The sequence below is a fragment of the Oncorhynchus gorbuscha genome, linkage group LG06 (genome assembly GCF_021184085.1).
Source record: "Oncorhynchus gorbuscha isolate QuinsamMale2020 ecotype Even-year linkage group LG06, OgorEven_v1.0, whole genome shotgun sequence".
Lineage (NCBI taxonomy): Eukaryota > Metazoa > Chordata > Actinopteri > Salmoniformes > Salmonidae > Oncorhynchus > Oncorhynchus gorbuscha.
The window spans coordinates 61,235,407-61,250,948 of NC_060178.1; the positions used below are offsets into that span (position 1 = coordinate 61,235,407).

Consider the following 15,542-nt stretch of genomic DNA (forward strand, 5'->3'; position numbering starts at 1 on the left):
ATGTAAAATCAATGGGGGAAAAACGATTGAAACCACTGCCGGATTTTACCGCTAGATTGTATGGGTATTATGACGCGTCCACTTTGCGGTGCTAATTGAGAGGCTTTCGAGCCACCAAAAAAAAACAGAAAAAACTAAATCAATGGCTACAGAGGGACTTATCTTTAAAAGGTAGAGTCCTAATAACCAAGTCTGAAGGTATCTCTAGACTAACATATGGTGCTCTATCTTTATATCTTGACTGTAAAATAAGCAAGGAGATAGACCTGATGCTTTTCAACTTTCTTTGGAGAAACCGTACCCATTACATTAGGAAAACTGTTGTAATGAACACTTATGAGAATGGTGGACTGCATTTTCTGGACTTTACTACTTTAAATAATACTTTTAAGATCAATTGGATAAAACAATTCCTAAGAAGACCCACTTCTATCTGGAATTTTATTCCTCATCATGTCTTCTCTACTTCTCTGCCTTAACTTCATGTTGTTTTGCAATTATAATATTGACAAAGTTCCAGTGAAACTTTCTGCTTTTCATCAGCAGGTTTTCTTGTCATGATCCTTAATTTATAAACACAATTTTTCTCCACACAGATATTATATATGGAATAATCGGGATATATTGTATAAAATACCTCTCTGTTTTTAGAATATTGGTTCCGAAATAATATCCTATTGGTGAGCCAACTGGTAAATGCAGAGGGTCTTTTACTCAGTTATAAAGAATTCTTATCACTCTACAAGGTCCCTGTAACACCTAAAGATTTTGCAATTGTTTTAGATGCCATTCCCTCAGGTGTTGCTATGTTATTCAGGAACATGTCAAGACCTGACCCTCAGAGCCTACCTTCTGTTGACCCTGTTGACTCATCAGTAGGAAAGATTTGTTTCTCTTTTGGTCCATTCAACAACAGAGCAATACGATCCTTGTTTCAGCAGGATGTTGTATCTATACCTTATGTCATGCCTTATTGGAATGGATTTATTGATAATATCTCTTGGAAAGAAGTGTGGATGTTGCTACACACATACCTACTTGTTAACAAAATTAAGGAAGTTTCCTTTAAAATTATTCATAAATATTATCCTGCCAACCACTATATGAAGAAGTTTAAGGAAAACATCAACTCAAATGGCTCCTTTTGTATTGACCACCCAGAAACAGTTTTGCATCTTTTTTGGCATTGTATGCATGTAAGAAAACTGTGGCAAGACATCAGTAGGTTTATAATTGAACACATTTATGAAGATTTTACACTATTGTGGAGAGATGTACTGTTAGGATTCTTTACATACAGTAGAAATAAGCAGAATCATTTTTATGTAATTAATTTCATTATTCTTTTGGCCAAATTTCATATACCTAAATGTAAATTTACAAACAGAAAACCACATTTTCGTACCCTACAAAAAGAAATTGAACTGTATTTTAAGACTGTTAAATGCTCTACTAACAAAAAAGCTGTTAGAATTGTAAGTATATGCATGTCCCTTAAGGTCCTTGTGTAATTGTAATGTGATATTGTACCCCCTAGCTCAATTGTCTATTGTCTGTAATCTATGTTTGCTTGTGTTCCCTCATGTGCTTTATATATTGTTTTGTTATTAATAAAAAATATATTAAAAAATAAAAAAGGCTTTCGAGCCACCATTCGGCCATATTGGTATTGCCCATTCGGAGCAGTCCTCCATAGGAATGAATGGAATTCTACATTTTTCAATTACATGTTTCAAGGACAAAATGACATGCATTTAAGTATTTTGTTGTAGTGGGGACAATAACATTCATTAAAGTGTACTTTAAGGAAAAAGTGTTATATTTAATTTGTATATTTATCTAATGTAATATCATTTAAAAGTATGTTTTAAGGTGTCTTTAATAGAATAAATGCGGAAAAAACGGATGTAGACATTGGTAAATGCATTTCTATGGTCTGTCAACGTCACGAAAACGATGTGTGCGCTTCCATGGAGAATAAGTTAGCCTGTTGTGATTCTGGATGGCCAGATTGCTAGCAAGAATGACAAGAAACTGCCACGTGGGGAATGGTAAATAGCTCCATTCAGCTTGTTTCATAAAATAACACATATTTAGCAGATGTTATTTCAGGTCTATCGAAATGCTTGTGTTCCTAGCTCCAACAGTGCAGTAGTATCGATTCACAAAAATCTAAAAGTAAAATAAAGGAATTAATATATAAATATTAGATCAAGCAATGTCAGAGTGGCATTGACTGAAACACATTATAATATATAGTTTTTACATATGAAAAGAGTAAAGCGGTTTGTCAACATTAAAGTGACTAGCTTGCCATTATTAAAGTGGCCAGTGATTCCAAGCAGCCTCTAGTGTGCAGGGTTGAATAATCGGGTGGAAGCCGACTAGTGATGGCTATTTAACAGTCAGATGGCCTTGATAGCTGTTTTGCAATCCCTCTGACTCAGCTTTGATGCAGCTGTACTTTACCTCGCCTTCTGGATGATAGCGGGATGAATAGGCCCGTAGCACAGGTGGTTGATGTCCTTGACATTTTTTGCCTTCCTGTGACATGGTGTGCTGTAAGTGTCTTGAGAGGTAGTCTTAGGGCAGGTCATCCATTTGATACCATGTCGTGTGTTATGACGGATTTCATATGAATGCTAATATGGCTAAAATTCGTTAGCTAGCTGACCAACAACTGCAACGATGTATTTGAGAAGTGGTCATTGTGCAAATGTATGTTTTCAATAAATATTGCAGACGAAATATAGCTTACATGTCAACTATCTAAACTGATCAAATCGGTTTTGCCCGTGGTTACGCACTGGTCTATTTAATTCATTGACTTTCATAAAAGAGAAAAGAAAGTGGGTTGCCTCGCTGGATGCTTCTAATTTAAATCAGGTAATACAGTTATGAAATCACTCTAGTACGGTAGCAGAAAAAAGCATTTATTTAGTCAGCTGAAGATGCACAACTTCAACAATGAGATCAGAAAGATAACATTTTGGAAGATGCTCAGTATGAATAAGGATATCTCAACTTCAATGAGCAAAGTACGTTGAGATATCAGATACCTCTCAACCCGTTAAACAGATGAACATTGACATGTACAAAAATCAATGCTATTTTCCAGCAAGAAAAAAAAGCATGTAGGTTTTCGCTTTGCAAATAATGCATGAGCTATGATCCTTTCAATCCGTTATATGCAGAGGTTAAGAAGTGGCGACATGTTTCTGATTTGTCTGATGGGCTGTGGCTTGTTGCCATACACACCAAATATCTTACACCCCCTGCAACCCTTTAACCCAGATGCATGAACATTTTTCACTCTTCAAACATTGTATTAACTGATGTCTTTAGTAGGCTACTAAACAAACCAAATATAATTGAACAGTATTAACTTTCACTATGGAAATCAATTGATTGTGTTCTTTATAATATTTGAAGGCATATATCCATGTATTAAAAAATAAACCAAGGCAAACCATTTGAACGACATATGCCAACTCAACATGTCAGTATACAACAGATATAAAAACCATTAACTTAAAACTAAGACAGCCATCCTAGCACTGGATTATAAATCCCTTTATTGGATAAATCAAAATGCAGCATCTGTATTAAACAAAAGTATGGGCTTTGTTCCGCGAAGTATACGGCCACACCTCCCAAATATATCTTCTTACAGGGATCCTTCATTATGCATGATGATCATGGAACCCTCATCGGCTTCAAAACAGTCATGTGAAAAATAATGAAAGGTTCTAGGATTTCAAACCTATTTGATAAACAATAAGAGGAAAGTAAGTGTACGCCCCTAGCCCCTAACAATTGCAGTTGTGGCATGGGACAAAAATTGTGAAAGATCAGCACAAAACAGGCTGAATGGAAATGTGAAGGCTCACAGCCAGCCTCACTTTAAACAAGACCATGGCTTTCCTGTTACCAAAGCGCTCTAATGGATATTTGTTTAATAAGTACTCTTTCTAATATAGTTATATGGTGTTTGCAGTGCCTGCACAGATTGACATTTCCTTCCTTTTAATATTTTCAGATATTTAGTCAAAAGGACTGAAATCCCTCTCAAGGTTTTCAGACTCGTCGTCATCAGAGAAGAAGTCGTCCTCGTCTATGTCATCTTCATCATCTTCATGCCATTCGAGGACTTCCTCATCGTCATACTCATCATCCTCCTCTGCCTCATCTCCACCTTCCTCCTCATTGTTGTTGTTGTTGTCAGAGTCACCAGACTCAGAGGCTCCAGCCCTGCAGAGAGAACACCAGTCTCATCTTGAGCACAGAAAATCAGGAAAAACATGCTACTAGATCCAGATGTTAATGTGGAGATCCACTTCTCAAAATGTTCTGTACTCACGCTTTGTTGGCATCTGTGGTCTTAGAGAGATTTGAAGCTTGAGCAGATTCCTGTTCCTGTCCCGTTTTGGAGTTGTAGCCCACTCGAAAGTCCTGTGTTTGGAGAGACCAGACAGGAGGAAACCCTAATGATTTGCTGTTGATTGGACCACAATGCATCCAGTAAGTATTGTAAGTATTAGCACCACACTTTATGTTCTGCTCTTCAGAGTGTATGTGCGCGCCAGTCCCTACCTGGGTCGAGTGTTGTAGAATGGCCACCAGACGCTCCTGAATGCGGCGGATGAGTTCCAAACCAGTGTTGAGGTGCTCAGGCTTCAGGAGACGGACGCAGGACGCTAGATCAGTACACTGCAACAGGGTCTCCTCTGGGGGGGGGGGGGACATGATAACTTAACCATGAGGCTTGCAACATCATCAATAGCAATCTGCTTTGACAAAATCTTACTATGATTTTCCTAGAATTCATGAAGGTCCTACCCAGCAGGATCTGTAGAGCATTGGTGTGAAGCTCCAGGGCTTCCATTTGCTGCTCCATCACATCCATTTTCTCAGTGTCCTGGTTGTAGTAGCTGTACACACACGAGTAGGCCAGCACCTACATGGCAGTCAAGCAAGAGGTCCATATTAGTCATATGGATATTTTTTTGAATACTAACCAGGTTCATTGTGAACCTTGTATGCAGGGGTGAACGCAGATTTTATTTCTTATTCTTAACGGGACACCCAAGTGAGTGCACACTTTTAGTTTTTATTTTATTTATATACACACTACAGAAATTACGGGATAGAGAACCCTGCAGACACTGACAAACCAATCAATAAAAACGCAATCATATATTTGGCATTTTCAGCACATTGCGGGTCCTTTCGACTGTAGGCTATGCAATATAAAACAAAATCGACAGCTTTTATATACGTTTTTAGACGCTAATTATTCTATGGCCAAATCATGCTTTCTGGTGTAGTAGCCCAATTATAATTATGTTATTGATTTCTTTAGACTGGAATATGCAATTCAATTTACTTTAAGGAAAGCTCACCATCCCCCTAGCCTTATGGACACGCAGTCAATGCCTTTTAATGTGGCAGAAACACAACCAGTCATTGTGTTTCATTCAATCAATCATTTAACAAAGGCCTTCCTGTAGAATACGCACACATTATCCACTCACAAAATAATTTCAGCATCCAAACCAACAGTGCACCCGCAATTTGATGAATGGAAAGAGACATTAGTTACAAAACACCTATCGTTATTTGTTTAATTTTTTAAAAACCTTTATTTAACTAGGTGAGTCAGTTAAGAACAAATGATTTTCAATGACGGCCTAGGAACAGTGGGTTAACTGCCTGTTCAGGGGCAGAATGAGAGATTTGTACCTTGTCAGCTCGGGGATTCGAACTTGAAACCTTTCGGTTACTAGTCCAACCACTATGCTACCCTGCCGCCCCGTAATAACATTCTACGATTTGTCATAGGGCACACTTTATGCATCCACTGTTGTCCATGCGCGCCTCGGTCTCAGCCACTCATCTCCACCTTCCCAAAATGTAACTGTTCTCCACAAACCACAACGCATTTTGGAGCGTATACCACTCTGTTTCCAGTCAATTTGCTAATTTGTCATGCGGCTGACCTACAGTAAGTTTAAATAATGGTGTAATAACCTCACTATTTATTTTCCCAGGACACAGTACCGGACCACCTTTCACCCCGGCTTGTATGTGAAATCACATGCTGGTATATTTTTCCAAAATGCTCTTTAACACAAGAGACACTGTATTGCTTCAATGTCGCAACAGATTAGTTGGTTATTTTCCTATTAGTTTACTTCCTCTTACCTTGCGAGCTTGAGCAAGTACTTTGCAGGCATCAATAACAAATGTCAATGACTTCATTTGAAGGGCTTCATTGATGGAGGAGACTTTGCTTTCCAGATTGATGGCGAAGTCCTTGGCCTGGTTGTGGAAAGTGCATCTCTCGTTGTAGTCTTGGAACTTCTTTTCCTGCCTTGCTGCTTTACTCACCTGCAGACAGACCAAAAAAATATCACTGCATTGGAAATCAGAGCTTTTGTTTATTACTTAGTTTTGTATTAACTTAATCGGGATAGGGGGCAGTATTTTCACATCCGGATGAAAAGCGTGTCCAAAGTAAACTGGATAGGATAGAAAACACTGAAGTTTCTAAAACTGTTTGAATGATGTCTGACAAACCATTCAGATAGGTTTTTGTTTTGTTGTTGTCACTCCTTTCAATGAGTTTTCATTGGGATCCAGAATTATAAGGGGCAGGCTTACAATTGCTATCGCTTCCACTGGATGTCAACATTCTTTAGAAATTGGTTGAGGTTTTTCCTTTGAGAAATTAAGCAGCACCTCTTGAATCTAGGAGGCACCATTTTCATTTTTGGAAAAATAACATCCCCAAAGTAAACAGCTATTTTGTCAGGACAAGATGCTACAATATGCATATAATTGACCCCTTAGGATAGTAAGACACTAAAGTTCCAAAACTGTAAAAAATATTGTCTGAGTATAACAGAACTGATATTGCAGGCGAAAGCCTGAGAAAAATCCTATCGGGAAGGGACTCTTGTTTAGAAAGCTCAGCGTTCCTATGCGTCCCTATTGCGCAGTGAATGAGATATCAACCAGATGACTTTTTCTATGGCTTCCATAATGTGTATAGTGTCACAATACATAGTTTCAGGCTTTTATTTTGAAAAATGAGCCTGAACGTCAACATTGCGTCAGTGGTCAGCTGAAGTCTCTCAGAGTGTTTTGTGCGTAAAAGACAAATGCGGCCATTGTTTCTCTCTATCCTACTAAGACGCCACCAGTCTCGGTTGATATATTATTGAATAGATATTTGAAAAACACCTTGAGGATTGATTATAAACAACATTTGCCATTTGCCATGTTTCTGTCGATATATTGTGGATCTAATTTGGAATATTTGTCGGCGTTGTAGTGACCGCAATTTCCGGTTGATTTCTCAGCCAAATGTGAAGAAGAAACGGAGCTATTTCAAAAAGGAACATTTGCTATCTAACTGGAAGTCTCGTGAGTGAAAATATTTTAAGCTCAAAGGTAAACGATTTAATTTGATTGCTTTTCTGAATTGTGACCAGGTTGCCTGCTGCTAGCTAGTCATAATGCTATGCTATCGATAAACTTACACAAATGCTTGTCTTGCTTTGGCTGTAAAGCATATTTTCAAAATCTGAGATGAAAGGGTGATTAACAAAAGGCTAAGCTGCGTTTCAATATATTTCACTTGTGATTTCATGAATATTTTCGAGTAATATTTTTTGTACGTCGCATTACGCTAATTAGTGTCAGTTGATGACAATTCTCCTGGATCCGGGAGGGGTAGTTCCAAGAGGTTAAGAAAGAGTGTAGAGGGAAGTGTACTCTTTGTTAGAGGCGCGTGACCTGAAAAGCACGCTCTACTTTGTTTTCCTCCGGTATTGAACGCTGTTTTTTCCATCTAAACTTTTATCGATTATTTACGTTAAAAAACACCTAAAGTTGTATCAGGAAAGTTGTTTGAAATGTTTAGACAAAGATTACAGGTAACTTTTGAGATATTTGTAGACATGTCGCGCATGTTGGAACCGGTGTTATTCTGAATCAAACGTGCCAAATAAATTGACATTTTGGATATATATCAAAGGAATTAATCAAACAAAAGGACCATTTGTGATGTTTATGGGACATATTGGAGTGCCAACAGAGGAAGATCTTCAAAGGTTTAAAATATATCTTTATTTTTGCGTTTGGTGGGTTGAAATATGATTGTCTGTGTTTGTTTGCTGAGGTGCTATACTCAGATAATAGCATCGTATGCTTCCGCCGTAAAGACTTAAAAATCTGACATGTTGGCTGGATTCACAACAAGTGTAGCTTTAATTTGGTGTATTACATGTGTGATTTCAAGAGTTTAATCTTTATAGTAATTTATTAGAATTTGGCGCTCTGCATTTTCACTGGATGTTTGCCAGGATCCTAGAGAAGTTAAAGTATGTAGGATTGGACATGGATGATCATATCACATACCAAAGGGGAAAATACTCTGCAATTCATGGAAACCCTTTGCATTTGGACTAAATCTTATGAAGCGCAAACTTAATTGAATCAAGTCATATGGACTCACCATAGCTGAGCAGTTGTAGTAATCTTTGTGGGTTGGTTTCCATGGCTTGAGACACCTCCAGCAAAATCCATGGTTACATTTGGCACAGGTCATACTGGAAGAAAAACAAATGGAGTGGTAGTAACAGTGAAATCTATAAATCAATACATACTTCTGGTAAACCTTGAAATGGTTTGATGGAAAAAAGAAAAGAAAAAGAAAAAAAACCCACACAAAATCTACAGAACAGGGCTGAGGATTAAAATGGGTCCAGTAGCTTTACACTTACTGAAGGCAGCCTTCGTTCTTCTCTATCTGGGCCTGGCAGCTGGGGCAGCGTTTGGAGATGAGTTTGGCAAGGTGCTTACTTTGGGCTTCCATGGTCATACCCTCGTAGTAGCCACCATCATCCATCCACTGGGACATGTGACTGCAGCTGGCTGGGTAATGAGCCTGGGGAAGATGGGAGGTTAAGCTGTACTCTGTGCTTGCTTGAGTGTCTGGAAAAATGTATCGATAGATTTACCCTACACCAAGTTTGATCACTAACCATACAAATATGGATTTCTGAATCAATACCATTAAAGTAAAAATATTACAAATCAACCCAAAAGTGTTTACTAAAGCACTAACACACAAATGAGAATGAAGACATGAAGCTGTGTACTGTATGACAGCTCAGTGCTAACCTCTGGGAAGTTGCAGCTAAAGCAGGAGGACCAGCAGCACTTTGAGCAGGTTCCCATGCTGCCGATGTTCTCCTTGCACAAGATCTGGTCACAGCCCAGGGGGTTGGTGCACCAGGTCAAGTTGGAGCAGCACTCCACGTAGCCCCGGAGGAGCGCGTTCTCATACTGGAGGAGAAACAGAGGACAGGATCAGAGGGACTCAGCGAAAGGATAGGTACTGCCGTTTTAAACTCATGAGACGCAAACAAACATTGTAAAACTGGACAGAAATGTCCATGCTAAACTGAGCCAGCACTTCATATGACAACTAGACTAATGTGACATAACACTTTGGGTTAAAATAAGTGTATTTCTCTCATTGAGTTGTGTGGGGGACAGACCTTGGCAATGGTGTCTTTGTCGGTCAGGATGTTGAAGAAGAACTGAGAAGTAGGTTGCGCACGGCAGTCTGTGATTGGACAGTTGCAGTTCATCACCAGGTTCTGCTCAATCCTGGCCGTGAGATACTCCTGCCAGCAAGACTGTAGGAAGGAAACATACAGGGCCTTCGGAAAGTATTCAGACCTCGACTTTTTACACATTTTGCTAAATTACAGCCGTCTAATGTATTAAATAAAACAAAAATGTCCTAAGCAATCTACACACATCCCATAATGACAAAGCAAAAACCGATTTAGTAATTTTGCTAATTTATTAAGAACAAAAATACCTTTACATAAGTATTCATACCCTTTGTTATGACAATCAAAATTGAGCACAGGTGCATCCTGTTTCCATTGATCATCCTTGGGATATTTCTACTTGACTACACCTGTGGTAAATTCAATTGATTGGTCATGATTTGGAAAGGCACACACCTGTCAATATAAGGTCCCACAGTTGACATTGCATGTCAAAGCAAAATTCAAGCCATATGGTCGAAGGAATTGTCCGTAGGGCTGAGACAGGATTGTGTCGAGGCGCAGTTCTGGCAAAGGGTTAAACATTTCTGCAGCATTGAAGGTCCCCATCATTCTTAAATGGAAGTTTGGATCCAGCAAGTCTCTTTCTAGAGCTGTCTACCCGACTAAACTGAGAAATCAGGGGAGAGGGGCTTTGGTCAGGGAGGTGACCAAGAACCTGATGGTCACTCTGACAGAGCTCCAGAGTTCCTCTGTGGCAATGAGAGAACCTTCCAGAAGGACAACCATCTCTGCAGCACTCCACCAATTAGGCCTTTATGGTAGAGTGGCCAGATGGAAGCCACTCCTCAGTAAAAGGCACATAACAGCCCACTTGGAGATTGTCAAAATGCACCTAATGACTCAAGACTATGAGAAGTAATATTCTCTGGTCTGATGAAACCAAGATTGAACTATTTGTCCTGAACGCCAAGCATCACATCTGGAGGAAACCTGGCACCATCCCTACGATGGTGGTGGCAGCATCATGCTGTGGGGATGTTTTTTCAGCAGCAGGCAAGGCATTGGGAGACTAGTCAGGATTGAGGGAAAGATGAACGGAGCAAAGATCCTTGATGAAACCTGCTCCAGAGTGCTCAGGACCTCAGACTGGGGCAAAGGTTCAACTTCCAAAAGGACAACGACCCTACGCACACAGCCAAGACAACACAGGAGTGGCTTCAGGACAAGTCTCTGAATGTCCTTGAGTGGCCCAGCCAGAGCCCGGACTTGAACGCGATCAAACATCTCTGGAGAGACCTAAAAAAAGCTGCGCAGCAACGTTCCCCATCCAACCTGACAGAGCTTGAGAGGAATGGGAGAAACTCCCCAAATATAGGTGTGCCAAGCTTGTAGCGTCCTACCCAAGAACACGCAAGGCTGTAATCGCTGCCTGAGGGGTTTCAACAAAGTACTGAGTAAAAGGTCTGAATAATTAAAAAATAAAAACTCATTTCACATTTACAAAAACAATTGGTTAAAACCTATTTTTTCTTTGTCATTATGGGGTATTGTGTGTAGATTGATGAGGCCAAAAAAAAACAATTGAATCAATTATAGAATACGTCTATAACGTAACAAAATGTGAAAAGTCAAAGGGGCTGTCAAAGGACTCATTTGATGATTATCTACGGTGCCTTCGGAAAGTATTCAAACTGTACACATGAATTAGGAGAATATGTTACTACTCATTACGTACAACGTCATTCATCCTTAAGTTAATTCTCACGTAACGTCTGTAGCGTCCCAACAGTTTGACATACAAACTCTTATGACCACTATGGAAAGGGGGAAGACTTTCACGTACACAATAGTGGTCACAAACCCCCACAAGTGTCAGGACTCGTCTGAAGTCAGTACCGTTGACATGCAAATTTCTGTTTGTAGTGTCCAAACAGCTGGCTACAAACTAATGTGACCCACTACAGAAAGGGTCACAGGACTCGTCTGAAGGTAACAGGTACAGTTTATTTAAAAAATATTTAAATAACAGAAGTTTGAAGGTAGTTTTATGCCTAAACCCTCCAAAAATAGAGTTAAATATGTAAAAAAATATATATACATTTCCTGAGCTTTCTTATATCTTCTAGATAAGACAAACACTTAAATCTGGTTCCTTACGATTGTTTTTTTTAACCATTTATGAATGTGTTATTCAATGCGTTTCTCTAGGCTATAGTAGTAACTAACATATTCAATATTTTATCAAATAAATATTTTATTCCTGAAGGGGTACTGAAATTCAGAATCAAATAGCTAAATGATCTATAGTATGACCATCTTAAAACGATTCCATGTCAGTGTAGAACCCTCGCTCCCCAACAGCTTAGACTTTTGAATTAAAGTATCCGTGCAAGATTTTTTTAAATGTAACAGTCTGAAAAGGGGTACAAAAATGTGTAAGGTGACTGACCCGGCAGCAGTAGTGCATGCAGCAGAGGGTGGGGGCAGGCTCTGCCTCCCCTGTTTGGGAGATGAGGCATACGGGGCAGCTGGCCACGGGGCTAGGGGGCGGCTGGGGGTTCAGGCCCTTTAGCCCGGCAGCCAAAACCAGGGAGTCTGGGTCGTCTGTGTAACGCTGGATCAGCACATCCACGTTCCACTTGCAGTGGACCAACAGGTGCTCAGCCCAGTCCAGGTCCAAACTCAGAGTGCCAGAGACCTGCTGGACGGTGCGCTGCATCAGCTGCCGGACTTCCTCCTGGTTCATGGTCCGGCCCATGGACAATAGGACAGCCTCCAGGACTCCATCTTCTGCACTCGGAGGGGCTGCAATGATGCCTTCCAAGCTGCAGGAGGAGACACAGTGGGTCACAAGGGTACTTTACAACTATGGAAATCTTAACTTATTAAAAGTGAGGGTGTCAGAGTTTAGTATGATTACATTGGAAATGCTCTCTTAAGAGAACAAGCATGTGTTACTTAGTGAGTAACCATAACATCCTTATAGACAAGCAAAACTTAGTCATCAGGTTAGTAGTAAGTGTGATTTTAATGACAGCGTGACTGATTTTGGAATCTTTGTTAGAAAATCTCACCGCACAGAACATTTCTAGACTATTTCATTATAACACAAAGAAAGCAACAAGCATGGTTCAAAGTTGATCAATTTTCTTTATTTATAATAAAACATTCACTGGCATATTTTGCCTGTTCCTGAACATATTGTATAAGAGCCTAGATAATTTTTTATGTTGCATTTATCGTTTGAGTAGAGCCATGGGTTTCTTGGAAAGTAATGGCTTAGATGAACAGCATCAGTGGCCATCCTGAATATGAAATTACTGACATTGGTGGGCATTGCCATGCAGCCACAGTTAAGGTCAAAGTGCATTTAAAAGCTTAAGTAGGACAGAAGGAGAACATGTATGTCACAAATACGTGCTGTAAAAGGACTGAAGACCTCAACCCAATTGGTTATTTATTAAAGCATGTATCCGATACCTAAGGCAGTGGGACATAAATGGAAAAGGCCTGTTAATCTAGTCTACTCTCCTTCCCTACAAGTCAAAAACCAAACTAGCCCCGAGATACAGAATCTCCCCAGAGGCCACACCAGCCATCCACATTAAAATTCTTTCCCCCCACTAGGTCAAGGCCAGTCCGCACACCTGATGTCAGCGTTGCTGCTGCTGGGGTTATTCTTCAGCTCAGCCTTGCTGAAGGAGAAATGCGCTTGGCCCTTCTGGGGAGTGGAGGGGTCCTCAGGCAGGAACTCCACGATGTGGGGGCTGTCCTCGTTGCGCCTGATGTAGCCCTTGCTGATGACATGCATGACGCAGGACAGCACGTCTGTAGTGCTGCAGCTGAAACGAACTGAGCCCGGGGAACGAGTCACCTCCCGCTTCTGACACGTGTCCAACACCTGGGGGAGGACAAGTGAGAAAAGTAGTACATAAGACACCAGCTGCTAGTATCTGGCCCATCAAATAAAGCTGGTCCCGAACCACAGAGGGATGGACATCTACTACCCCTACATAGGTTCAGTTGAGGATCTCCATTGCTCACACATGAAAAAGGACATGGGGAGGAAACATGGCCTTACTCTGAACACCAGGTTGTCTATGTGCATCTCTTTCTCAGCCTTCATGATCTGGATGATGAGGCAGTAGATGAAGTTCCTCTTCCTCTCCAGCGAGCGGGCAGCATCCTCATCCACATTGAGGTAGGTCTGCTTGGGCAGCAGGTAGCAATAGCTGTGGTTTTCCAAACTCTGAGACAGAGCTTTTTTGTTCAATCTCAGGACTCCTATGAGCAGAGAACAAAACTATACATTCAGTGCAACTCCACCGACAAATGCCAACAGTAATTTCAAAATGGTCACTAAAATAAAATCTCACTGGGGAACAATGCAGGAGATGAGGTCTGTCAGTAAAAATGTAAATGCAATGTCACAAAATCTGATGGATTACAGGGATCAACAGTAGCTCCATAGAATATTTATGAAAGGCTCAGAGAGAAAGAGCTAGCCAGGGGAAGACAAAGCAGGAGCTCACCCTTCACAAGATTGTTGTCAGGGCTGTCTTGGGTGAGAATGCCCTTCCCTGCTGTGAGGGGAGACAGAGCATGGGCCAGCATTGTCGGGGAGAGGCCTGTGGCCTGCTGAAGAGCCTCCACAGATACATCCTGAAATAAAATACAACAGGCGGTAGTATCAGAGACAACAGCCCATTGTCAAAGGAGAAAATGTATTCCTTCAACTCCCCATAGTGCATTGCACTGTACCCCCTCCGGTCATCTAGTTACCGCTTGGTGGTTGAACTGCAGGAGGATGTACATCTGCAGGGTGGAGACGTAGAGAGTGCAGGTGCCGTAGCGCAGCTCTGCATGGCCCAGCCAGGTCCACTGTAAACGCCGGGGCTTACTGTGGGTCAGATTGTACATGCACTGGCCTGCAGACAAACACACATCACTCAACGTTTAGCCTCGAGCACTTTCGTTCTGAAAGATGCCATTGTAACGGACTGGTTCTGATGAGATTTTGGCAAACGTGACTCGTTTCAGGAAACTAGGCATATGTCTCTGAGATAATGGATGGGCTGGACATGCCGGGAGATGAGTTTGGATGGGTCTGCCATGTGGCATGCTTCTGTCTATAAAGTGAGCTGCTCAGTACGTGTTCTTTCTACCGTGCAATTTATTTGAAAGATATAACACTAGCCATCGAGAACTACAACATTTTTGCTACTTTCTCAACAGCATTGATACCCTGAATTTAGCAGGCACTTTCGACAGATAAGATGGAAAAAGTGATGGGCTACTTTCTGCACACGCCACGGTAATTGTGAACATGAGTGACTTGACAACTCTGGCCAAACAATGTGGCTACAAACAAAATAGAGTTCAAATGGTGCCCGTCTGCTATGATGCGTTCAACCATGTATACAGACGGGTAAGACTAGTAACATTTTCAGATACAAGTGTCTAATTTTGTGAGAAAGTCCTTTTAAAGTTAAAGCGTACCGTTTGCTGGCAAACTGGCAATAATATTATTACACAAATCATGTATGATCTGTGTAGTAATATTATTGGAATCAGAAATCTAATTGCATTGCTAGTTATAGCCTAATGTTAACTAGCTAACATTGAACATAGCTAGTTGGTTAGCTTTAGCTACCTGCATATTCATACTACAGCTATGACTAGAGGTCGACCGATTATGGTTTTTCAACGCCGATACCGATTATTGGCGGACCAAAACAGTCAATGCCGATTAAATCGGCCGATTTTTAAAATGTATTTGTAATAATGAATATTACAACAATACTGAATGAACACTTATTTTAACTTAATATAATTCAATAAAAATCTATTTAGCCTCAAATGAAACATGTTCAATTTGGTTTAAATAATGCAAAAACAAAGTGTTGGAAAATAAAGTAAAAGTGCAATATGTGCTATGTAAGAAAACTA

At 40.5% G+C, this 15,542-nt stretch overlaps 1 protein-coding gene across 4 annotated transcripts in view; it reads right to left on the bottom strand.

Moving 5' to 3' along the window:
• Positions 1–2,912: 2,912 nt before the first annotated feature.
• The window catches only part of LOC124038190 (cullin-9-like), a 39,057-nt gene continuing 26,427 nt past the window's right edge, over positions 2,913–15,542 (bottom strand). For 3 of the 4 annotated variants that reach the window (XM_046353733.1, XM_046353732.1, XM_046353731.1), the window contains 14 exons: positions 14,376–14,521; positions 14,126–14,255; positions 13,675–13,877; positions 13,241–13,494; positions 12,043–12,418; positions 9,570–9,710; positions 9,190–9,354; positions 8,790–8,953; positions 8,522–8,615; positions 6,205–6,390; positions 4,840–4,957; positions 4,594–4,727; positions 4,361–4,452; positions 2,913–4,251 (listed from right to left, as the gene is read on the bottom strand). In XM_046353733.1, coding sequence (XP_046209689.1) covers positions 4,044–4,251; positions 4,361–4,452; positions 4,594–4,727; positions 4,840–4,957; positions 6,205–6,390; positions 8,522–8,615; positions 8,790–8,953; positions 9,190–9,354; positions 9,570–9,710; positions 12,043–12,418; positions 13,241–13,494; positions 13,675–13,877; positions 14,126–14,255; positions 14,376–14,521 — 2,411 coding nt within the window. In that variant the 3' untranslated portion in view covers positions 2,913–4,043. Of the gene's footprint in view, positions 4,252–4,360; positions 4,496–4,593; positions 4,728–4,839; positions 4,958–6,204; positions 6,391–8,521; positions 8,616–8,789; positions 8,954–9,189; positions 9,355–9,569; positions 9,711–12,042; positions 12,419–13,240; positions 13,495–13,674; positions 13,878–14,125; positions 14,256–14,375; positions 14,522–15,542 lie in introns of all 4 variants that reach the window. The other variant, XM_046353734.1, reaches the window with a different exon arrangement.